The sequence below is a fragment of the Trachemys scripta genome, chromosome 10 (genome assembly GCF_013100865.1).
Source record: "Trachemys scripta elegans isolate TJP31775 chromosome 10, CAS_Tse_1.0, whole genome shotgun sequence".
NCBI lineage: Eukaryota > Metazoa > Chordata > Testudines > Emydidae > Trachemys > Trachemys scripta.
In genome coordinates this window covers 15,384,949-15,411,341 of record NC_048307.1, presented here as the reverse complement: position 1 = coordinate 15,411,341, position 26,393 = coordinate 15,384,949, and the positions used below count along the sequence as shown (strand labels likewise).

The following is a 26,393-nucleotide window of genomic DNA, read 5'->3' as shown; positions in this document are numbered from 1 at the left end:
TAAAATGTATCTTTTTAAACTGACAGCAGGAGTGGGATATAAAAGAAAGTTAATTCAAAGTGCTATATCATCAGTTTGGCAGCCTAAGGCACTGGAAACCAAGGAGAAAAAGATCTGCTATGTGATAGTTACTACTACCCAATAATCTTAAATGTGACATTATGATCAATAAGTCATGTTGAGCAGCTTATTTCCTAGTCCTGTGATATTGTGGTGGGTACTCTTGACTCACCTGATAAACTGGTGGGTGCAGAATGCCTGCTGCCCTTTATCAGCTGTCAAATGGCATATAATCTGCCCCCAAACTACTGTTACTTTAATTCTGGACATTACTAGTGTTGTTGAAGTCTGCCGTGTCTGGTTTTGGAATCTCTGTACAGGCCTTCTTATAATGTGTATGGTGTCTGATCTGCCTTGTATTCTAATCTGACCTTGTATAAGAGTTCATAATTCTCCTTTTGTTATCTTTAGTCTAAGAGGTCTTTGCAAGGGTAACCAGTTTCCCTGCTTATTTGTTTTTCTGAGACTTAATATCTTCCTATCCATTTTGCTCTACCACTTCCTGCCCCACTGAATCTCTTCATATACTAGATCTGGGCAAGCCATAAAGTTTTTTAAGGTAGTCAAACTTAAACAAAACCGAGGACTTGGCCAACCTACAAGGCAGAAACATGAGTTAAAATAATTGGAATTTACACGATATAATATGAAAAATACGTAATGTCACAAATGACAACAAGGTAGAACTGCCCTAATAGTTATTTTGGCTGCTTCTCATTCATGGATCCAGAAGTGAGTCAGGCTAAGGTTTATTTTTGCTTTTCCACTTCTAGCTTAAACCCTTTCAATTGACTTTGATGGAAGCTGGAACAGACCTATGATGCATTAAAACATTGGCAGCAAGATGCAGAAATTAAGATCTTTCCTGTCTCTGATGTCCCTCACCACTTGACACCTGCTCTTCTTCCCTCATGCTTTGCGTTTGTAGTTCACTCTACCACCATTGATTCTGCCTTGGCTTCTGCATCATGCATTTGCCTGTCTCTTAGTACTTGACCACTTCCACTTTCAAATTGTTTCCTTAAAATGGGTGTATGTGTGTGGTGGAAGTGTACACTTCGCTGGGTAAATGTGAATGTTACATAGTGTTAGCAATGGATTACTTAATGGGGGTCCTATAACCAGCCAAAAGGAGGCTATGATGCATAATAATACCCAATCTGCAAGACAAGAACCCTGCAGGCGAATAGATAAAGTTCCAGGATATTCAGGCTATTTCTATAATTGTTCTCTACCCTCAGATGTGTTTAATGGTTTAAACAAAAATGTAACCACCTTGAGTAAGGAAGAGCTACAGATAAAAATTATGTTTATATGCTGGATTTAGTTACATGATTGATGTTAAAATGAATGCTCCCTGGTTGAGGGTGTGTTTGGTGGTAATAGATTTTTGTGCTCAGGGTATTCAATAACAAGGTCAACTCTATTGAGAGGGTGGGGTAATAAGATTAAATCACTGATGAACGGATGATGCACATGTGGTGATATTACTTTGAAATCATTTAACTATGCTGTACCTCAACCTGTATATTATTAACTTGCAAATGCATGATCTGCAGTTCTTTTCTGGAAACTGATTTTAAAAAATGTTGGAACTGTAAAGAATTACAGAGATGTTTACATGCAGGCTGAGCAAACATTTTTAACGGGCACTCAACCTGGGATTTGAAAGTCAGTCTGGGTTCTTAAAGGACTTGTGCATCATCATGGGTCAAAGCTAGGGCAGGTCAAATTCTGCCCTTAGTTACACCTGTGGAACCCCATTGTTGCACGGGTCTAAGTGAGGGCAGAATCTGGTCCCGCTGTCAGAACCTAGTCAACAATTCAGTAGATGATCCAGCTTCCTCTCCCCAAGTGTTGTTGATGCTGTACTGCTGATGGATAAATATTATTAATAATATAATTGTCACTATAGTAAGCAGATATGACTGAACACAGACAGGGAGCAGATCTATTCAGTAAGTACTGTTTTCATGTGGACTTATTTAAAAATAGAATAACACTAAGTTCAGAAGCTGTTAAGGTGGCATGTCAGCATCACCATAGTTAATGTTTCTTCAGGATTTTGTCCTTGAGTATTAGAATGTTTACAGGGAAACTTGAATTCCTTTAACCTTAACTCATCTGTGTCTTATCCATTTGCAACTAAGCATTTAAGTCATATTTTAAAAACCATTAAACATTAAGTTTAATTAACAACTAAATTACTGTCTTATCCATAGCCTAGAATCTTGATGATAAAACAGTTTTAAGTTAGTGGTCTTCTATTTATAGGGGGAAGAGTAAAAACATGGAAGCGGAGATGGTTTATTCTGACAGATAATTGCCTGTATTATTTTGAATACACAACAGTAAGTATATATTGCTGTGACCCTGTGTCTGGAATCCAAAAGTTACTCCTGGGGGAATTCTGCGCTACTGCGCATGCACATAATTTATGAGCCACGCATACTTTTAATATTTTGCACAAAAAAAGCTTCTGCTGAAATGTTGCTGCAGTTCTTCCTTTTGCCCACCAGAAGGCGCTGTGCTGATAGACCAAAGCAGCGGCTCCCAGCCAGCAAGGGAAGAAAGAGCCTGAAATGCCTTTGTTGCAGTGCCTGCCAGGCCAGGGGACCGGGACTATGGGGATTCACAGAGTATGGGGTGGTGGGGGGTGGTCAGACTAGGGCAGGGGATGAATAGGAGTGGAGGCACAGGGCTACAGTGGGGAGGGAGGTGCAGGGCCACATGGTGATGGGGGAGGGGTGCAGAACTACATAGGGACAGGGGAGTGTCTGGGTGGGGGCACAGAGACACATGGGGATGGAGGGATGGGGACGGGGGACAGAGCCACAGGGGGAAGGGTGCAGGGCCACATAGGGATGGGGTTACACATGTGGACTGGGGGTACAAGGACACATGGGGTCTACATGGGGGAAAGCTCCCTAACAATCCATCCCCGCCCCCCAGATAAACCTGTTCCATACTTTTCCCACCCATACCCAACAACCCTTCAAGTTCCTTCCCAGCAGGCTCCTTCCCAGCAATTTACTTCCCTCTCCCTCATTCCTCCGTCACCCAACTCCTCCAAGCCTTTGCACTGCTTCTGAGGGGTATGAGAAATACAGTTCTGTATTGTAGTTTAAATGAATTATTACTCAGAGTTCTGTATTAATATGCCTAGCAAGGAATCTATTTGTCAAAAAACATTTCCTGAATCTTTTTGTTGTTGTCTGTATTGTTAGACATACTTGCTGATGGGTATTTTGAAACAAATGACCAAAAATAATTGAAACTGGTATGATTATATTGTTATTTTGACAAATAAAATATGCAGAATTTTAAAATATTATGTGCAGAATTTTTAATTTTTTTTTGATGCAGAATTCCCCCAGTAAAAAGTATAACTGAATAGTAATGTGTACTCTTCCTGTCTTTTAGGACAAAGAACCTAGAGGAATTATTCCTTTAGAAAATCTTAGTATAAGAGAAGTTGAAGATCCTAGAAAACCAGTAAGAATTTTTTCCTTTTAATGAACCTAGTAAATGGGTTATTTAAGTAACAGTCAGGGTACCCAGGTTTAGTGTACATGCGGATCTTTAGTTCTTCCTTGAATCAAGCTTTGGTTATTTCCTTATCTTTAGAACTGCTTTGAGCTCTATAACCCCAGCCATAAAGGTCAAGTAATTAAAGCCTGTAAAACTGAAGCTGATGGTAGAGTGGTAGAAGGCAACCATGTTGTGTACAGGATATCTGCCCCCACCCCTGAAGAGAAGGAAGAGTGGATCAAATCTATTAAGTGAGTTCAAAGTCTTAAATGTCTTTCAAAAGTGCTGAAGTGTAAATTGTATATAAATTCCTTTCCAAATAAAGAATCTGGGAATGTGTGCTGTACTAAGGAACATACCTTGAAGAACTATTTAAGCAGTAGCCAGAGGCAAGGGCCTTTCCTGAGGATTAATGACTAGCTGGAAGGGGTTGCTGGGCCAAGATGCGTGAAGCCAAATGAAGCACTTTGAGACATTATCGTTCTGGCTACTGTGAACTGAAAATCAAGAAAATATGACAGAACTTTAGTTGGCTAAAGAGCAGGGCCGGCTCCAGGCACCAGCTGAGCAAGCTGGTGCTTGGGGCGGCAGATTGTTGGAGGCGGCATTCCGCCCAATCCTAGGGTGGCACGGCCACTTCCCCCCCCCCGCTCTGGCCGCCCTGTAGGGGGCGGCGGCGGCACGGAGAACCAGAGCTCCCTGCAGGGCAGTCCTCTTCCTTCCCTCCCCGCCGACCGGAGCGGCAGGAGGCGGCGCCCCTGCTGTAGCCCTGGCCACCCCCTCCTCTCTCTCTCCTGCCCGCTCCCACCCCCTCCCCCCCCAGCCGGTCCCCCTGTACCCGCGCTCCGGTGGCGCCACAGGTTGTTTTTTGTTTTTTGTTTTTGCTTGGGGTGGCCAAAAAACCAGAGCCGGCCCTGCTAAAGAGAAAAGAATGTAGCTAACTACCTGAAAATCGTGTTGCTGATTTTTGTAAGGATGCGTTTGTTTACCAACATATTACAGCTCTGGGTCTCTGGATATGGAAAAGTAAACAAATGTGTTTGGGTAATACATGATTTATAAACTAAATTGATATCTCCTCCTCCTTCCACTAGAGCAAGTATCAGCAGGGATCCCTTTTATGATATGCTGGCAACAAGAAAGAGAAGAATTGCTAATAAAAAATAGCACTTAACATGGGCCACTTACGGACCTGCACTAGTTAATGTATAAATGGATCAAAGTCAAGTGATAAGGTAAAGTAAAAATGAAGCAAGCTGAATGAAAAGTTATTAAAAATATATTCTTACATTATATCCCTTTGTAAGATCATCCAAGAAGATTATTATTTTGCATACGATACTGGAGCAAAATTCCCAAGGGACAATTGCAAGGAATGACTGTAATGGAATTTCATTTACACTAACTGAAAACATGGAAGCCTTATGTGCATTTTTATTTGTTGCAATTTCACTTTTCAGGGGAGAAAATATTTCAGGATAATATATTCTCCTGCCTGTTCCTTGAGCATATTGCCCATGACAGGAGATGATGTAAGGACTTCAACAAACTAACACCTCACTGTAATACAGCACTCAGAACTGGTGTACAGGGCTACTCAGCACTTATTTTTCCTTATGAAAAAAAACCTTAATACTAGTTTTGAAAACATATCCTTAGCAATGCAGCAGCATTCTAACCCCACTTTATAGAAAATGAAATTCTAAAAGCTCATCACATTAGCCATTCTTCCCCCAATGCTGAATAGTATTAACTTTAAAATATACCTTTTCATATTAGACTGTTATCTATACAGTTAACTCCTTGGCCCAAGCAGTAGGCTGTGCACTGAAAATATGCAGCTACAAAGGCAAGGGTTCATGGGCTGAAGAAGTGACTTTGAGGACAGATTTTTTCTTAAGCAGGCTAAACTTGGATTTGCATTATTATTACTGAGAATCTCTGATTTTGTATGGGTAAAATGCTCCAAAATTACACTGATTTTCTTTAAAGAAGGGGCAGTGTTAAGTTCTCCTTATTTGTGAGTTTAGCCCTATGAAAGTCAATAGGATTACTTGTATGAGTAAAGAGAGCAGTACTTGGTTAACAAAAACCTGGAATAAAGCAAACAATGTCTCTGTATGTTTTGTTTTTAAACATGGCTTCTCACATTTGTGCTTCAGTGACTTAAAACTGGGGAGAAGAGGGAATAGAAAACCCTAATTGTTAGATCTCATGCCATCAACTCTACTAAAATACTTACCTAATATAATCATTTACTTTCAAATATCTTGATAACAGGTTGAATGTCTTTTGTGGTACAGGAACTCCTCACTTAACGTTGTAGTTATGTTCCTGAAAAATGTGACTTTAAGCGAAACTATGTTAAGCGAATCCAATTTCCCCATAAGAATTAATGTAAAGGGTGGGTTAAGTTCCAGGGATATATAGATAGATATACACATACACACACAGTATAAGTTTTAAACAAACAATTTAACACTGGTACACAGTGATGATGATTGTGAAGCTTGGGTGAGGTGGAGGAGTTAGAGGGTGAGATATTTTCCAGGGAATGCCTCACTGCTAAATGAACTAGCACTTGACTGAGCCCTCAAGGGTTAACTCACACTCTGCGAGGCAGCAGGAAAGGAGGGAAGGCAGACAGACACACACCCTGTGTGTGAGGAAAAAATGCACATTTCCCCTTTAAGTAGCTGACCCCAGGCTTAAGTACACGGCCCTGTTAATTAAATCAGCTTGCTGCCACCTCCTGAAACAACAGCTACTGCCTAGAGGCTCCCTCCATAGTGTGTCTCTTCCCCCCTTCCCGCTCTATGGATACGGTTACCATACGTCCAGATTTTCCCGGACATGTCCGGCTTTTTGGGCTCCAAATCCCCGTCCGGGGGGAAATCCCAAAAAGCCAGACATGTCCGGGGGCGTGGGGGACAGGCCAGCGGTGCGGTGCCGGGCCAGGGGCGCGGTGCCGGGCTGGGGGCTCGGGGGACGGGCCGGCGACAGGCAGTGCTGGGCGGGCCGGGGGCGGCACCCCAGTGCCCGAGCCGACCCAGGCTGGAGAAGCCGGGGGGCCAGACTGGGCCGCGCCTCCTCCCCCGACACCCCCCTTACCTGCTTCAGGCTTCCTGCGAATCAAATGTTCGCGGGAAGCAGGGGAGGGGGCGGAGACTTTGGGGAAGGGGCCCGTGGAGTGTCCTCCTTTTGGAGGCACAAAATATGGTAACCCTATCTATGGAAGATGGGGTAAGCGGGGTGCAGGAGCAGGGGGGAGGGAGAGACACCCTGACATTAGCCCTCCCCTTCCTCCCTTCCCCTGTACAACAAGCAGGAGTCTCTGGGAGCAGCTCCAAGGCAGAGGGCAGAAGCAGCACGTGGCAGTGGGGGGAGGGACACAGCTGAACTGCAGGCAGCTGCTGCACAGGGAACTTAGGGGAGCGGGGAGCTGATATGGGGGCTGCTGGTCCACGCTGGTTCCAAGCCCCCACCAGCTAGCTGCAATAGGTAGCTCTTCCTGCAAGCAGTAGACCAAACAGGCGGCTGCCAAAAGACCCTTTGACAGGAGCATTTCACAACTTTAAACAAGCATGTTCCCTAATTGATCAGCAACTTAACATCGAAACAACATGAACCAGGATGACTTTAAGTGAGGAGTTAAAGTATTTTATGAGATATTCCTTCATAACATCCATTATCTAAGACACACAAACTTATGGTCTAGCCTGCTTTATTGGAACATTTTCTTTTCTAAATTATACAAAAATCTTTCAGTGGGGCAAAAATGTCTTTTAAATTTAATTTTATGATGGAAATTTTTTTTGACCCTGCTCCTGTGTTCATGCTCTTGTAGCTTTCCATATATTGTTTCAACCTGAGCCATGGCATCTGTGCCATTAGTACTTTAGAGCTTCCATATCTGGACAAAGAAAACACAGCTGTTGCCTTAAACCTACAAAAGCAACTTTGACTAAAGTGTAGGGAATTATTCTGCACTGGGAGATACATGGACAAGATTGCCTATAAGTCTTTCATCTCTAACTTCAATAAAAGCCAAGGCTTCCATCTTACTAACTTGCCTTGTGCTATGTGGAACCTAAGATCAGCATATGAATACTGTGGGCACTGTCTGCCTTCAGATAGGCTGATAGAAAAGAATGGAGAAGCCCAGACAGAATTTCCTTTTTTGATTTTTTTTTTCCAGTTGTAATCTCTTTAAAGGCGTATTAAGGTTAATGCTCAGTTATGACAGCTTTGAAACCATGGGGGAGGGGTGGCATCTCCAATCCATGGAGCCAGGACTTCAAGGCTAGTTGTGGACTCGGTGCATAATTAGAACTTTAAAAATTAGAATATTCCACTGCACAACTCTCAAATCACAACCTGTTTTTCCTCTCAGCCCCCCTACTTTAAAAAGTCTAACTTAACATAGAAAAGTATTAAGGCTGACAAGCAATTAAAAAAAATTAATTGTGATTAATCGCACTGTTAAACATTAATAGAATACCATTGGATGTTTTCTACATTTTCAAATATATTGATTTCAATTACAACACAATACAAAGAGTACAGTGCTCACTTTACATTTTTTTAAGTATTTGCACTGTAAAAAAACAAAAGAAAGTATTTCAATTCACCTAATACAAGTACTGTAGTGCAATCGCTTTAGCATGAAAGTTGAACTTACAAGTGTAGAATTATGTGCAGAAAATAACTGCATTCAAAAATAAACAATGTAAAACTTTAGAGCCTGCAAGTCCATTCAGTCTTACTACTTGTTCAGCCAATCACTCAAACAAGTTTGTTTACATTTGCAGAAGATAATGCTGCCTGCTTCTTGTTTACAATGTCACCTGAAAGCAAGAACAGGTGTTCTTACAGCTGTTGTAGCAGCGTTGCAAGATATTTACATGCCAGATGCACTAAAGATTCAGATATCCCTTCATGCCCAAACAGCAAAAGTGAAAAATCGGGACTGGAGTGGGGGGTAATAAGAGCCTATATAAGAAAAAGACCCCAAAATTGGGACTGTCCCTATAAAATCAGGACATCTGGACACCCTACAACCACCATTTCAGTGAACATATGTCCATGCTGATGAGAGGTTCTGATCGATAACAATCCAAAGCAGTACGGACCGATGCATGTTCATTTTCGTCATCTGAGTCAGAAGCCACCAGCAGAAGGTTGATTTTCTGTTTTAGTGTTCAGGTTCTGTAGTTTCCTCAGCAGAATGTTGGTCTTTTAAGACATTTGAAAGCATGCTCCACACCTCGTCCCTCTCAGATTTTAGAAGACACTTCAGATTCTTAAACCTTGGATCGAGTGCTGCAGCTATTTTTCGAAATCTGACATTGATCCCTTTTTTGTTTTGTCAAATCTGCAGTAAAGTGTTCGTAAAATGAAAGTGTGCTGGGTCATCATCTGAAACTGCTATAACATGAAATATATGGCAGAATGCAGGTAAAACAGAGCAGGAGACATAAAATTCTCCAAGGAGTTCAGTCACAAATTTAATTAACGCATTATTCTTTTAACAAACATCATCCGCATGGAAGCATGTCCTCTGGAATGGTGGCCAAAGCATGAAGGGGCATATGAATGTTTAGCATATCTGGCACGTAAAGACCTTGTAATGCTGGCTACAGAAGTGCCATGCAAACACCTGTTCTCACTTTCTAGTGATATTGTAAATAATAAGAGGGCAGTGTTATTTCCAGTAAATGTGAACAAACTTGTTTGTCTTAGCAATTGGCTGAACAAGAAGTAGGACTGAGTGGACTTATAAGCTCTGAAGTTTTACATTGTTTTGTTTTTGAGAGCAGTTATGTAACAAAAAAGTCTACATTTGTAAGTTGCACTTCGAGGATACAGAGCTTTCACTTCAGTACTTGTATGAGGAGTACTGAAAAATACTATTTCTTTTGTTTCTTTCACAGTGCAAATATTTGTAATTGAGAAGAATACACACTTTGATTTCAATTACAACACAGAATACATTATATATAAAATGTAGAAAAAAATCCAAAGTATTTAATACATTTCAATTGGTATTCTGTTTAAGTGTGCGATTAATCTCGATTAACTCAAAAAAATTAAATCATGTGAGTTAACTGCAATTAATTGACAGCCCTAAAAAGTATGTTTTGTTAAGGACTGTGTGCTGGGGGGGGATGTAGCTGGAAACATTTGGATTTGTAATAGAAATGGTGACAAATCCAGAACTATGGTTGTATAAAGGTGTAAAACCATAAACAAATAATTTAAATCATTAAATAAGTCTAGAAGGTTACAAAAGCATTGATGGGCCATGAGCACTTTCTGTACCAGTCCTTACATCCCTGAAAAACACAACCCTTTGAAAACAGTTTACTTATTGTCAAGGATATTTGTCTGTAAGCATGAAGGAAATGCCTTAGGAGATGTGATATGCTGTATTTAGTTTGAAACTTTTCATACCCTGTACATCTAATACTTGGAACGGTGTGTAACTATGGCATGTTATAGCAGGAAATACATACTATTCCTTAGCATTTTAAAAAGCGGTAACTTGTGTCCATTTTTTTATTCTGAATGAAAGATTAAATATGGTGCTCAATAGAATTAATTTACCACCAAAGGTGCCAGTAGTATTCTTGTGTAAGAATATTTTATTTCAAATGTTCTCTATAGCAGTATTAGCAGGGATTGAAATTGAGCCAAAATTTCCACTGGCCTTAAATCATTTTTCTTTGCAAATTAATTTTTTACTAGACTTATGAAAATTTTGGCCAGATTAGGTACTGTCCATGAGGGGATGAAAAGACCTCTCTCGTGAGGATTGAAGGTTAGGATGAGCTTAAGGCAAGCCACCGTCATGGCCTAAAGCACAATTGCTTTTTCTGAGGCTAGGCCAGAAAAAAACAAATCTAATTGCAGTTGACTTCCCCAGTCCTGTTTGTATTGAAAAATCTCCCTATTTTCCAGTTCTTAAGAGGTTCTGATGTCATAGCAGGACTGGGTTTTTTTATACTACCCATTAAGCAACATGGGGACAGTAGGCAGAGATCCTGGCAACAGACTGCTGCTTCTGCTACTTTTCTGGCCCCTGCCAGCCTCCATAACTTTCATGGCCCTAGGTCACTACTAATTTCAACTTCAGTTAGTGTCATCTAGGGAAGAAAGTGTATATAATACTTAAGATCAGCTGGACTGATTAAAAAGCTACATAACCTGACAAAAAGCTCTTTTTAGTAAGTCACTTAACATTTTGAAGCATATGGTACAAAACAACCTTTTTAAACTCAGCATTTATAATGCTTCATATATAGAGCAATGCATATTTTTAAATTTTAACACATATCTATCTAGATATGCTTGCTGGAAAAGTTAGATCTCTTGTAGATGAGAAGCTACAAATTGTGGTTTACCAGTTTTTTTCTATATTTTCTTGGAAAGCATTTCTATTTACAGTTCAGTATAAAGTTAATGTAAATACTGTACAGCTATGTATTGATTTGTTACGCATTGTACACAATTTGCATGGAAATTATGTATCAAGTAAGTCTGAGGTAATATTATAACTCTGTAAATCCATTGCAAATATTAATGGGCTCGTTTACCAGTAAGACATGTTTAAACTGTGGTGAGATTTCATTTTGAAAAATAAAATAAAGTATGAAACTATACAGCCATCCAGCTCCTTTCGTTTACTGAGGATAAAAGTACAGAATAAGGGATCCAACTGCTCAAGATTTTGATACAGATTAAGATTTAGCTTACTCCAAAAGCAGTTACTATGCAAGTGGCTATCAAATCCAAAACTTCCCGTCTCCGCTCTGGTCACAATGACTCTTTAAATTACTTAACTTTTGCTCATTCTGCCTTACAAACCAGACATTTTCTTTCATTATGTTAATATCTGACCTAGGCATTATTCAGTAAACCACTTAAGCATGTAAGTGCTATCCTGAAGACACTTTCCTCATTTGGGGCTTTAAATAGGGTAAAGTAATAACTGATGCTTGCTCACTTCTCTTGGTAGACAGGGTGCAAAGATGAATGACCTCTCTCTTTTCCTTTAATCAGATAAGAGGCACTGAAAAGGAAAATGTAGGTGTATCCAAAGCCAGAGAATTAAAGTTTCAGCTGCTTTGAAATATCAGGAGTGGCAAGGCATGGCATGGGTTGCAGCCTCCTTGATCTCAGATGCAGACTGAGAGGTGTCAGCCCTTAACTGAAAAGGTAGAGTACATGTTAAAGATGTAATAGACATCTCTTTTCCCTAAGTGTTTATATTAAACTCAAGTTCCTGCCAAGCAAACTTTAACTACTCTGGACAAAAATCACTTTCTTCATCAGGTTTCAGTTGCTTAGTGCCTGTTTCAACCTACTAATTCTCCACTCATCCAGAATCTTTCAGGAAAAACAGGTCTATTTTCTACATGAAAAGAATAAAACTGCTCAAATTGAGTTTTCCGTCGCAACCTACCCATGGGGCAAGCTATTTTACAAAGCTGGTCAAAGGCAAATGCCGAGTTTCCTATGAAACCTGATCACAAACTTACTCTGTATTTACTTTTTTTCCCCCTCCCAAAAATTCTTGAATGCAAAACTTTACCCTAGGCTAGTGGTATTTAGCAGCAGCTCTAAGGACCAGTTTTAGTGATGTTGAAAGAGAGAAAACAGTTCAAACGCCAAGCTTTTCTGACCAAACAAGTAACTGATTTCACAGCAAACACAGTAAGGTAAAACAGACAAACTGGAGAGATGAGCAGTAGCGGTCATTCCTAATAAGGGGAGAGTCTACTAAGATGAGCGTAAGGTACATAATATGAGGCTTGGGGAACAAAACCAAGCAGCTACAAGTTTACTTTCTCACAACTGAGCTATTAGTTTTCATGTAAATACATGATTTGTTGCCACAGGGAAGGTGCAGAGAGTTAGAAGTGTATTTATGACAAGGTCGATCTTAAGGCCTTTCACAGGGGACAGCAGAAGCACCATAGGCAGTCATAACTTGGTGGAAAATAGAATATTAGGAACAGATGGAAGAATTGTCATTCCCCTCTGCTAACATGAATCAATCCAATCTTTTAAAAGATAAATATAGTTGAGCTTTGACCACACCCCCTTTATCATCTGACATTAAGGCAGAGCTACAATTAAGCTTTTCAGCCCTTCAGTGCACTGTTCTAATGGGTAGAAGTTGAATAAATAACTCAAGAAGTAAACAGTGTAAAAAGCTCTTTTGACTTTCCTGTATTTATATACTATATAAATTTTACATGCTATGTATTTACAGTGGGGCAAGTGCTTTATCTTTAAAAAAACAAAGATCAAACTTTAGACATCTCTGAACAACACAGCTTGTATAAACCAGACAGATTATACAGATGAACTGTATTTAATACAGCTTCCCCACTCCATCTCCTGATGCAGGACCAGTGAATTATAAGTATCACAGTTTGATAGCATTTCATAATAAAAATAAAATCACAGTATGAATTTGTCTGCAACTTTAAAGGGACAAAACAGACAACTGAGACCAATCAGTCAAGACAAGTGACACTATATAAAAAAGTAACAAAAACATATGGGAGGGTATACAAATAGTCTCGGAGATACATTCAGAACTGTGTATGCTGAGTGGTATGTTTCACAAAGTTCCAAACCAGAACTTTTCTGTAAGTTTTTCTTCAAAGCTTTAATACAGCTAAAGTGTGAAGTAAATTAGTTTCTAGTGTCAGATATCAGAGATATTCTAGTTATCTGAAAGCTTGTGAATAAGTCTTTAAATTAAATATACAGACTGTCAGTTGTGGTTTTCTAGTCGCTTGCACCAGAAGTTTAACGTGGAGTAATATTACATGAATAACACATAATCAACCTGAGTCTGTAATTAAGCAGCATTTGAGATGTTCTATTCCAGGGCATTATTTTCAGTGTGATATTTACAATGTTCAGCAGTTGTAGAAAGTTTCCATCCTTTTGGATTATGGGTAAATTTTAAAAAAAAGTCTCAAGGTAAAAACTAAAAAAAGTTCTTCCATGGTAAAATCCTGTACAGTATTCTGAAGCACCAGTTATGGATTGAAGAGTTAATTGTTCTGTTATAAATATAGTTTAAACTGTAGGGATGGCTTCCATCAACACACTTTGAATCTGAAAGATAAGAGGAGGAAGCGTCATTTCCTGATATGAAATTTCAGCACTAAATCAGATTCCAAGGCCATTTAATCTGACCTTCTATATAACACAGGCCACAGAACTTCCCTGAAATAATTCCTAGAGCATATCTTTTAGAAAAACATCCAATCTTGATTTAAAACTTCAGTGATGGAGAATCCACCATGACCCTTGGTAAGTTGTTCCAGAAGTTACTCTCATGGTTAAAAATGTACACCTTATTTCCAGTTGGAATTTGTCTAGTTTCAACAGACCGTTATTGGATCATGTTATGCCGACGCTGCTAGATTGAAGAGCCCATTAATAAATTTGCTTCCCATGTAGATAGATTAATCAAGTCACCCATTAACCTTCTCTTTAATCTAAATAAATAGACTGAAAGAGCTCAATCACTAGAAGGCAGGTTTCTAATCCTTTAATCATTCTCATGGCTCTTCTTTCAACCCTCTCCAATTTATCAACATTCTTCTTGTTCTGGTGCCCACATTTCTGCACAGAGTATTCCAGTAGTGACTGCACCACTGCCAGCTATACAGGTAAATACCTCTCTACTACTTCTCGAGATTCCTGTTTTGATTTCTTAACAACAGTTAAGGCCGGAAGTTGCAGGTGCTCCATATCATATGTAGCTACAGCTCTGAACCACATATCAAAACAGAAAGATTTTAAAACTGAATGCAACCAATGCTGTCCTCAACTTACAAGGTTGCGGAGTTTAATCCTAGGTAGGCAAACCTGGTTGGAATTTAGCCAGGACATTCCTAACATTAAATGCCCTGGTTTCATTAATGATCTATCATGGTCAAGCTTTCCCCAAAAAAATGACACCCCCAGCAACTTGCTGGGGCTCTGATTTAAGAATGACAGAGGGACAAATACCACTCAAAGTCAAAAGTTCTGTTTTATGCAGCACCTGGATTTTTTTAAGCCTCCAGCCCACTCACTAGCCAGCTTCAGCCATTTAGTTTATGAAATCTGACAAGATCCCAACCCAAGATAATGGCTCTCAATTCCACTGTCACTCTTGTCTTGTACTCGTCTCATCTTTTCTACAGTCTAAATCAGGGGTGGGCAAACTACAGCCCAGGGTCCAAATCAGCCCTTCAGATGTTTTAATCTGGCCCTCGAGCTCCTGCTGGGGAGTGGGGTCTGAGGCTTGCCCCGATCCACGTGTGCCATGACACCACCCAACTCCTGGAAGCAGAGGCATGTCCCTGCTCTGACTCCTATGCATAGGGGCAGCCAGAGGGCTCCACACCTTGCCTCCGCCCCAAGTGCTGCCCTTGCAGCTCCCATTCACCAGGAACTGCAGCCAATGGGAGCTGCAGGGGAAGCACCTCTGGACAGGGCAGGATGCAGAGCCACCTGGCCACACCTCTGTGTAGGAGCCAGAGGGGGGACATGCCACTGCTTCCGGGAGCTGCTTGAGGTAAGTGCCGCCCGGAGCCTGCACCCTGACCCTTTCCTACACCCCAACTCTGATCCCCCTCCCACCCTCTAAAGCCCTTGGTCCCAGCCCAGAGCACCCTCCTACATCCTCAGCCCCACCCCAGAGCCCACACTCTCCACTCACCCCAACCTGCTGCCCCAGCTCAGAGCCCCTGCACCCTTAACTCCCTGCACCCCTAACCCCCTCCTGCACCCCAGCCCCTAATTTCGTGAGCATTCATGGCCCACCATACAATTTCCATACCGAGATGTGGCCCTCAGGCCAGAAAGTTTGCCCACCCCGGTCTAAATAAAGCCAACTGATTTCCTTAAGTATATGAAAAGGTTAAAATTCCTCAGACTTAGGAGGTTACTCTGCCCAGCACTGTCACCACAACAGTATCATCCTGCCTATTGTGCAGGGCAGTATTTTGAAGAGGGAATATAATTTTTTGGATTTTGTTACTGTAACACTTTTTCCCTACACACAAAAACAATGCATTTGGTGATTTATTTAACACACACTTGCTTCCTTTTCATAGTTTTTACTTGTCTGTACTGAACCAATTTTGCCACCTGCTGGCCAACTCTCATTCATTACAGACAAAATCCTTTAAAATCTGATTATAATTTTTCTTCTGTGTTCTGCCTTTTATTTTCTTATCTAAAACTGGAATATATAGGCTTTGGAACAGCGAGGACTGCACCTACACTTTTCCCATTAAAAATTCCACATTTCTCAAACTGTGTTATTTGAGATACTTGTTAGTTCTTGGGAAGAGAAAATGATACCATTAAAATGTTACCTATCTGTGGTAACTACCAGTGTGTATATAGACATGGATTTTTCAATTAAATTAATATAAAGAGCTATATTGCTACTGCTTTGCTTCCTTGGCAGAGGGACAGAAATGGCTTGCTGGAATTTAGATGGTAGCAATAGAAATCTGCAGTTGATCAGCTTCTCACACTGAAGAAGAGGGGAACTATGGCAACTACCTACATTTTAGGAATCTGAGGGCAGCCCCTGGATACCAAGATCTACAAATACCTTGTTTTCAATATCCTCACTCAAAATATTTCTAGATATTATGAACCCATTTCCATCGGTAGTAGTTTCTCCCTCTACAGTTAACCTCCATCTCTTGTCCTGAAGGGACTTTTCAGGGCAGAACGTTACTCTTAGGCTATGTCTACACTACAGACCTTACAGTGGCCCATCTGTGCCCCTGTAAGGTCTCCCATGTAGCTGCTCTATGCTGGTGGGAGAGCTCTCCCACTGGCATAATTAAACCATTTCCAATGAACAGCAGTAGCTATGTCAGCAGGAGAGCATCTCCCACTAACCGAGAACTGTCCACACCAGTGCTTTAGTTGGTGAAACTTATGTCGGTCAGAGGTGTGTTTTGTTTTTTTTATACCCCTGACCAACAAAAATTTTGCAGACAAAAGTGCTAGTGTAGACAAAGCCTTAGTGTAATTGCAGTTTACATTAAGCCATAGAAACAGCTGCTTTTAAAAATAAATAAACGAAGAGTCATTCCAATAGGAAGACTAGCAGATCACCACAATTTAAATCAAGTTTAAAGGAATGTCTCCCTGTGTTAATAATCCTCCAGCAGTAATGCACAATGCAGCTCACAACTCTGTCTTGTTATCTATGCTAGAATGACACTGCCAACACTCTTTGACCATTAGAGCAGGCAGTAAGATGCTGATTTTTCACCTCAAAGTTATATGCATCTTCAGGCCACAATTTGTTAGCAACAGAGCTCCCCTCACCCAATTGCCAAGGACATAAAAAATACTGAAGATTGACAAATACAACTTGCCTGTGGCTAGTGAGTTTTTTCTGCAAGGATTACTTTTCACTCACCTACAAGAGAGGAAAACAGGTTGGCAAAATCTCAGCTGTTATAAAACCAGTGTAATTCAGTTGCTACTTTACAGAGCACTGCTGTGCTAGTGTTGAGAAAAAACAAAATCCTTGGTAAGTACTACAATCAACTGGTGTATACAGTGTAGTTGTAGCTTCTTGTTTCCAGGATATTAGGGAGACAAGGTAGGTGAGGTAATATTTTATTGGATCAACTTCTATTGATGAGAGAGACTAGCTTTTGAACCATACAGAGTCTCTTCTTCAGGTTTGGGAAAGATACTCAGGGCATGTCTTCACTACCAATATTAAAGCACTTGTTTAGTTGCAGAATAGCACTCTCCCAGCGCTATTAAAAACCCACCTCCAAGAGGGGAATAGCTCCCAGCACTGAGAGCGCAGCTGCCAGCACTAGTGCACTGTCTACATTGGCACTTTACAGCACTGAAACTTGCAGTGCTCAGGGGAGTGTTTTTTCACAACCCTGAGCAAGAAAGTTGCAACGCTGTAAAGTGCCAGTGTAGACAAACCCTCAGTGTCACAGCTAAATGCAAGGTGGAACAGATTGTTTAGCATAAGTAGTTAGGGTTTATTCTAAGGGACCATTCAAAATAGAGTGGCCTGTTAACACCTCTGCAGTCATAGGACAAAAATAGGGTGTTAGTGGGTTACAGATTGTTGTAGTAAGTCAGGGGTGGCCTGACCCCCCCAGGCACATACAATAATTTTCAGAAGTACGAGAGCCAGGTGTGCCTGCTGGGGCTCAGGGCTACTGCCTGGGGTGGTGGGGTTTGGGGCCTTGCGCAGGGCAGAATCCCCAAGCCCCACCACCCTGCCGCAGGGCAGGAGCCCCAAGGTCCCCACCACCACCTCCAGGGTGGTAAGCAGAAATGGGGGGGTGTAGGGGGCTCCACAAGCCACACTAACTGTAAAAGAGCTGCATACAGCTCAGGAGCCATGGTTGGGCCATCCCTACAATAAACCATGAATCCAGTGTGTCTATTCAGTCCCTGATTTTTAGTGTCTAGCAATGGGTGCTTAGTTTTTGGAAACAACTCTTAATTTGTACCAATCTACAGCAATACAAGTAAAAATAAAATTAGACTTCGAAATTAATCTGTTACTATTCATATTTGGATACCTGGAACTATATCTAAATTTCTCTGATCTAAAGATGGTACTAAATAGTTAGTTTATGAACATTTTCATAAGAAAGTTATTTTAAACAAGAAAATTTTGTCAAGAACTTAATTTTCAGCCACTGATAGCTGTATGGTTCATCAAGTCTACAGTTGATGCCGAAGGGTTAAAAAACATTCATTCAAAGCCATCTGGTATATTGGTGTTAGGCGAGAGCAGTAGGAGAGAGTCCAACACGTATTACATTTAGAATCCAAATTAGGATTGTATTTTTTGTTCTATATGAGAGATGTCTCTTATGGAATAAAAATGGGGAAAAAGCCTGCAGCAGCCAATTTGTCTGTATTATTATACCCAAAATGAAATAGAATCACAGGAATTTAACATACTTTCCATCTGGTTTCATCTGTGTATGCAAAGTTGCCATCCAAAGATTTAATGACTGTGTGTCCATGGTCCTTATGACAAAGTAGGTCTATAGCTGAAATAGAAAATATTTCAATGTTAACAAAACCCACTTATCACAAACTAGCATTATTTTGATTAACAAGTCAGCACTCTTAGTATAAACAAATTGTTACTGGGGCAGTGTTTCCAATGAAGTGACTCATTTTGGCAGCCTTTGTTAATAAGATGTTTTATTGGATTGCTACTAATCTGTATCTGGATGTCACATAGCATCATCTCCCATCTTGATTACTGAAATTTTATTCCCTTACTTCACTCCTTCCCAATCTGTCCAAGATGCAGCTTCCAAATTATCTTCCTGATTGATCAGAGTGAATTTACTGTCCTCTCTGAATTCCTTCACTGGTTCTCCAATTAACCACCACATCAAGTTTAAACTACTCATTCGTACCTTTCAAAGCCCTTCACAACTCTGTCGTTACCTACATTTCAGACCTCATCCCCTAACTCAAATCCTCCACCAACTAACCAGTTTCAACACCTTGTTAAGCTCCTCCATTTATGTGCATTTGACCATGCCACCCCTCTACATGAAATACTCCCCCAATCCTAATTTGTCAAACTACCATTCTGTCTTCATGCAATCCCAAGAAAGTATAGTCCAGTTGATAGAACATTGGACTGGGAGTCTGATTTGGATTCAGTCCCAGCTCTGCAAGGACCTTGGGCAAATCAGTTAACCCTTATGCTTCAGTTTCGCTATCTGCAATATGGTCATGATACTGATCCAGATTTATGAAGTAATTTCAAATCTTCAGATAAAAAGAATTATAAGAGCAAAGCATTATTAAAAAAACTACTACTTCAAGGACCTTAATTGAGTTTATACAGCAATTAATAAAACAACTAATACATCTCCACAGGGAGACTTCTAATGTGTCCAATCTTAAATCTTCCTTAATTCTTGACCTCTTTGGAGAAGGGATTCTCTGGGTGGTGCACTGCTGACCATCTTTTTGCTTCTCCCTTACATGGTTTCTTGTATTTACAAAAGGGTGGGTAAAAATTTTTTTTTTTTTTTTTTTTTTTTTTTTTTTTAGAAAAGTCAGATTTTTAATTTAAAGTAAATAATTCTTAAATCCATTTAAAATTAAATATGAAATTATGAGTTTCTATAATCTATTAAAATAATTTAAATGAAAAATATGGTGCATCTATGAGCCCTCCTCAAGTTTAAAGGAAATAAACGGTGCTGCTTTTTTAATTATATACAGAATCAGGAGGAAAATATCTAACTTTTAGGGCCAACTCAAGCTTTGTAACAATATGTACTGCATTAAGTACCTATTATTTTCAGTCTTTACAATGGAGTGATTTACATTTTCCCAAATATCAGTACTTTCAGTTTCTGTTGTGCAGAAAAGCTTTTGCCTTAATTACTTTCAGTTTAGCTAGCAAATGCAGAGAATATTTTCTTCATTTGGACTAGTTCATTCAAAGTTGAGAAACTGAATGGGAACTGACAAAGTAGGAAAACTTGTTTTCTCTTCCACTCTATAAATAAAAACTATCTGGGAAAGGAGGAGATCTACTCATTGTAAAAACCTGGACAATGGGCCAGATTTTCAAAGGTATTTAGGCCTAAAGATGCACTGGGGCGGGGGGGTGGGGGGGGTGGGAAGGGATTGATTGATTTACCTTGGGTCCTCACGGCGCGGGATCGAGGGCCGCGGCTCCCCCGTCGACTCCGCCACCGCCGCTTGCTCCAGTGGAGTTCCGAAGTCGATGGGGAGCATGTTCGGGGATCGATATATCGCGTCTTAACAAGACACGATATATCGATCCCCGATAAATCGATCGCTACCCACCGATACGGCGGGTAGTCTGGACGTACCCGCAGATAGGGTTTTAATGGGATTTCAAAAGTACCTAAGCAGGTTGGGCATGCAACTCCCATTGATTTCATTGGCTGTTAATTTAAATGGGCATTATGTTCCTACCTTGTCCTTAGGCACTTCTGAAAATCCCACTGGGCCCCTATCTGAATCTTTAGGTGCCTAAATACCTTTGAAAATCTGGCCCATAGTAACTAGAAATAGTCACTAACTACAGTAAATATTTCCTGTGTTTAATAAAAACAGTTCTAAATGGTTTTACATTTTTACACAGTTTGGTAAAATTTATACATCCAGCACATGTACAGTAGTTTAATTTAACTAAAAACAGTGTAATTTTTTTACGTTAAAATTCCATCCAAATGCACTTTAATACAAAGAACATAGAAATTAGCTTTTCATTTTCTAACAAAAATATAATTAAGAATATATATACACACACACACACACACACACACACACACGTTAAGCTATATAATTTTTAAAGGTGTATAGATGCAGTGTATCCTCATGTTTAGCAAAAGTATAACATTTAGTGTAAAAAGCGGTATTTGATTGCAAATTAGTATAACCATTTAAACATGCTAATCAAGGACACTGAACCTTTCTCTAGGAAAGTAACTTAGAAGTGCAAATACCTAGGTCTTATACAACATTTATCAGTAGATCTCAAAGCACTTGACAAAGGATGTAACCATCATTCTCCCCATTTTACAGATGAGGTACCCACGATCACCTAGCAGACCAGTGACTGAGCTGGGAATAGAACCCAGATCTCAAATCCATATCCAGTCCCAAATGAAAAACAAAATTAAAATCTGTAATTTATGTCAAGATTTCCTGCTTGCTGATTTAAATCAAGTTAGAGTTGGTGATTTGTTATTTTGATTTAAATCATACTCCCTTATTTCCTTCATCTCCTTTAGTCACAAGATTCACTAATTACAACAACACAGTGCTATCCATTCCCTTATGCAAGGAGTTATTCCCTTAGCCAGTCACCAGTACTTCCAGTATGGCCAGAGGAGTTATTACAGAGCAACATAAGGCTTTCCTCCCACTTCCCTGCTCAGAAAAGAAGGGATGAATTAGAATCCAATTTCCCACATGATAATGTAGGTAAACACATCCATTGGTAGTTTTTTCTCTGATTAGGGCCCTACCAAATTCATGGCCATGAAAAACACATCATGGACCATGAAATCTGGTCTTGTGTGTGCTTTTATTCTCTACTATACAGATTTTATGGGGGGAGACCAGCATTTCTCAAATTGGGGGTCCTGACCCAAAAGGGAGTTGCAGGGGGGTTTACAAGGTTATTTTGGAGGGTTGCACTGACTTAAGAGCTGGGCGGCAGGAGTGCAGCAGCTCTGAGGGCAGTGCCCCACCAGCAGCCATACCATGCCACCCTTACTTCTGCGCTGCTGCCTTCAGAGCTGGGGGGCCAGAGAGTGGCGGCTGCTGCCTGCAGAGCTGGGCCCTCAGTCAAGGGCCCAGCTCTGCAGGCAGCAGCACAGAAGTAAGGGTGGCAATATCATACCAGGCCATCCTTACTTCTGTGCTGCTGCTGGCAGCGGCTCTGCCTTCAGAGCTGGGCTCCCGGCCAGCAGCCGCCACTCTCCAGCTGCGGCTCTGAGGCAGCACCGCCACCAGCAGCAGTGCAGAAGTAAGGGTAGCAGTACCACAACCACCCCTACAATAACCTTGCAGAACCTCCCCCCCAAAAAAACCCTCCTTTTTGGGTCAGGACTCCTACAGTTACAACACTCTGAAATTTCAGGATTTAAATAGATGACATCATGAAATTTATGATTTTTAAAATCCTATGACTGTGAAATTGACCAAAATGGACTGTGAATTTGGTAGGGCCCAATATATGATGACTAGTTTTGTGTAGAGACTTTATTGGTCAAGGATTACTGGATTCCAAAATTTTTTGGACTTCCCCTCCCCCCACAAAAAAAATTATAAAAGTACACAAATTAGTATAAAAATATTTACTGTGCTCAGGAGAAAACCCCAAAAGGCAAAAATATTTAAATTAAGTAGACTTGACACAGGCAGAATAGACAATAACAATGCTATTCTTCCCCTCCCTACGTGACGTAAACTCATACTTATGAGCTCATCAATATGAGCTGCCCCAGGATTTCTTGTAACAAACATGCTGACGACAGCAACTATCTGGTCAATAACCCAGGGTAAGTAAAAATAGCTAATTTTATCTACTTTATTTCACAGATATACAAAACTGAAGAAATTATCCAACATAATTGTGTTGCTTGCTCTCTGGAAGATGTGACATATTGTATATGTATTACAAAGCACTTAAAATTACTTCAAATATTTTTCTCTATTTGAAAAAAATAGAAATCCCATTAATTTCTAATGGTCTCTTACCTTTGCTATACTCTTTAGATATGTGATAGCTATTTTCCTGGCCTCCTCCTATGTATTTTGTTTTATGACAGGAATCAGCATCCCCTCCCTCATGAGGCCATTTACTCCCATGTTTACTATATTCTTCAGATGGAGGGTCATCCGTACAATGAAATTCTTTTTTCTCCCATGTCTTATTAGTCTCAGAGCCAGCAGCCTTCTGGATATTAGGATCTAAATATTCAAGAAAGCCCTCAGATTTCTTTGTATGTTTCTTCTTTTTCTTCTTCTTTTTCTTATGTTTGTGGATGTCAGAATCAGAGCAGGCCCCAGAGAAGTCTGAATCCTGGCGATATCTGAAAAAAACATACAAGTTAATATGAAAACAAATGTGATGCTTACACTATTGTTACAAACATATTACACTATTTATACATATACAATTTATTAATTTTTGAGGAGTTAGGCACATGCATAGAAAAGATATTATTGTTCTGAATTTGGCCACAGGTCATATCTACTAAAATCTGGCTGGCTAAAGCTCAAAATAAAGAGCACATCTTATTTTCTTAACAGCTGTGGTGCTGTTCCTTTCCTCCAGCATCTGTGCTGTTCTTTGCCTAATGGATCAGCTGTGTTCAGCAAGGAAATAGTTAAGCATTCTCCATTTTCATCCCCAAGTTAGTGGCAAGCTAAATAAACTTTTGTCCTTTTCTCAAGGGTTTCTTTTTCAAAAGGGAGCGTTTTAAACATATGCCACTGATTAGAACAAAATATTGAACTCTATACCTATCAAGCACTACATAGAAGTCAGCCCTCTGATGTAAGACTAAATTATCAAGATGATCACACACTGAAGTTTTTTTAAAAATCAGTTCTCAGTTTGTCTATTTAACGCCCCCCCCTCCTCACCCCCCATTTAGAAATCATATCGTATATGGGAGCAACCTGGCAAGCATCAGACACAATTTGCATAATTTGCCTCCTGAGGGAAAGCACAGCTCATTATGAGGGGAACCTGTGCATGGCTTCACTCTCTATGACTACTACATACTTGCTTTTAATTTCTGATTAGAAGGAAGAACAATGGAATGGAGAGGAGAAATACTCAAACTGTTACTGGGAGATATTGCTTTTCTAGTTTAATGCAGGTATACTGTATTACATGTTATTTTGTATTTCCAACACAATGAAAAGTGTTCTGTATTCACAAGATGCCTTCACACACATAATGTCAATTAAGACATTTTTCTGAAGAGTCAGGATAAGTACAGTGAACCCACATCAGAATACGAACCAAGTATCCAAAAATAAGAGACTAGTAGTACTTATTGGGTTCTTAAATTAAGAGGGTATTACAAGAGAACAGGCTACATGTAGCCAGCTCACTACCTTTTTTTAAGTGGGAAAAACAGTTTTGGAACATTAGGAGACAGAATGAATTATATACAGAGACCTATGTATTCAGTGATTCCAGGGCTACAGAATTCAGACCCTGCTGCAGAAATGGACTCCAGAATCTGAGTTTTCATTTAAAATAAATTATTTTTCTAATCCTTATGGCTAAGAAAATAACCTTGAAATTGTAAACAGACAGCAGACCAATGTAGAACAATGCCTGCCTGAGCCTGTAGATCTCATAAAACACATGCATCTCAGTCAGGATTCTCTGGACTTTGCAATTATGTGGCTATAGACTATTCCAAGATGCTATGGAATTCAGCATTTTGATAAATTATTTTCTGTCCCTTTATCCTGCCAAAAGCTACCAATTGTGGCCAGCTTTCCCCAAAGAAGGAGATAACTGGATTACAGTGCCTGCTCCCTGTATTGTTCCACAGAGTCAGGCACCAGGAGTAGTAATGTTAGAGCCAGAGCCCAATTTGCAGCAAGTGAATGGGAGGAATCAGAAGTGTAGATTGATTAACTGGGCTGGCTGGAGAAAAGTGCAGCAGCTAAGCCCCAGGGTCTGGAGAGGAACCACCTGTGATCAAAGCAAAAACTAGCCCCTAATCTAATCATTGTTGAACATAATCATCCACCGATTTTAAGTCAACTTAATAGATTCCAACAATGAACCATAGTTATGTGTGGGGTGGGTGGGAGATGGGAATGAAAAGAATTTCATGACATCACAATAAATTAACACTGCTGTGGAATGTAGTGACTATTGCCATAGAATTTGGTCCCATTGTGCAATAGAGCACAGAGGGCCATGGTTTTATAACACTGAAAATACACTAGTCGCTGGCAGCCAAGGTATCCATAGCTTACTTTCACACAATATGAAATAAGGAACTGTATAACAGAGCGCAACTCATCAAAGGGTACGTCCAGACTACCCGCCGTATCAGTGGGTAGTGATCAACCTATTGGGGATCGATATATCGCGTCTAGACGAGACGTGATATATCGATCCCCAAATGCGCTCCCTTTGACTCTGGAACTCCACCAGGACAAGCGGCGGTAGAGGAGTCAACGGGGGAGCCGCGGCCATCAATCCCGTGCTGTGAGGACGGGAGGTAAGTCGAAATAAGATACGTCGACTTCAGCTACACAATTCCCATAGCTGAGTTGCGTATCTTACATCGACCCCCCCCTCCGTATAGATCAGGCCAAAGTAGTACAAACATTTTCTTCACTCCCAGTCATAATCATGGACTTCAGTCCATCAAGTGATCCAACTGGTCCATCTTTATGCATTTTATAATATTTAAAATCAAATTATAAATAATCTAGCAATTAAGAATAAATATGAAAGTGGACCTAAAACATGAGGCTGTCAGTAGAAGGGTCAAAACACTATGTAATTTCTCTGCTATGACAGGAAAGCATTATCACATAGTACTCCTGAGCAGTGAGGTGCCATAGTGGCTCCACAGTTTAGTTAAGTTGCAAACACATGAAAACCAGCACTGTACTCCCTTAAATTAGCAATAAGCTTCACACAGATCACTTAGGAAGAAAAACTAATTTTCTACCTTGTTTTCATAACACACTTCTGTAATGTAGGAATTCTAAGCAATTTTAAATCCCACCTTTTTGAAGTTTCACTTGTGATTCTGACTTTTTGGGGGGCCTCTGAACAAACTCTCAGGCTTCTTATTTCACAAAGCCTAAGTAAAGTTATGACTTGCTATAAGTTTCCTTTTCTGCAACAAAAATCAACAGAGGATATTACTGGTTTCTGTGGGAGACAGAAGGGGTTTCAGGCCTGCAGATGAGTGTAGCTGGGGGCTGTAGGATAAAAGTGGCTCCCTGGACTGTCTGAGATTGCTGCCTTGTGCAAGGAAGAATCCCAGTGCAACCATGAGCCTTCTAATGGAGGGGGAAGAGATTCTTCTTGGACAGGGTTTGCTAAGAGTAGTGGAGTCCAGGCAGAGGGCCTCAGGATCAACTCAAGGGTTCAGAAGAAGGAAGAGGGAAAGCATCAGTATTTCCCTGCCTTCTCTACCTTACTGTCATGCTGTACTTCACTGTACCTGCACTCCCTTCTCACAAAAATACAGCTGATT

General features: G+C 40.4%; 2 protein-coding genes across 7 annotated transcripts in view; one reads left to right on the top strand and one right to left on the bottom strand.

Annotated features, from left to right (window-relative positions):
- Positions 1–11,988, top strand: part of CYTH3 (cytohesin 3) — a 102,981-nt gene extending 90,993 nt beyond the window's left edge. For 2 of the 5 annotated variants that reach the window (XM_034784227.1, XM_034784228.1), the window contains 4 exons: positions 2,333–2,411; positions 3,484–3,555; positions 3,688–3,842; positions 4,686–6,515. In XM_034784227.1, the coding sequence (XP_034640118.1) occupies positions 2,333–2,411; positions 3,484–3,555; positions 3,688–3,842; positions 4,686–4,758 (379 nt within the window). In that variant the 3' untranslated portion in view covers positions 4,759–6,515. Of the gene's footprint in view, positions 1–2,332; positions 2,412–3,483; positions 3,556–3,687; positions 3,843–4,685; positions 6,516–11,652 lie in introns of those variants that run through there. The other 3 variants (XR_004647494.1, XM_034784226.1, XM_034784229.1) reach the window with 3 other exon arrangements.
- Positions 11,989–12,150: 162 nt separating this feature from the next.
- USP42 (ubiquitin specific peptidase 42) overlaps positions 12,151–26,393 on the bottom strand; it is a 40,060-nt gene continuing 25,817 nt past the window's right edge. Inside the window, exons 16-19 of one of the 2 annotated variants that reach the window (XM_034784225.1) lie at positions 22,900–23,234; positions 18,586–18,677; positions 17,013–17,056; positions 12,151–13,728 (exon numbers count right to left, since the gene is read on the bottom strand). In XM_034784225.1, the coding sequence (XP_034640116.1) occupies positions 17,042–17,056; positions 18,586–18,677; positions 22,900–23,234 (442 nt within the window). In that variant the 3' untranslated portion in view covers positions 12,151–13,728; positions 17,013–17,041. The remainder of the gene's footprint in view (positions 13,729–17,012; positions 17,057–18,585; positions 18,678–22,899; positions 23,235–26,393) is intronic. The other variant, XM_034784224.1, reaches the window with a different exon arrangement.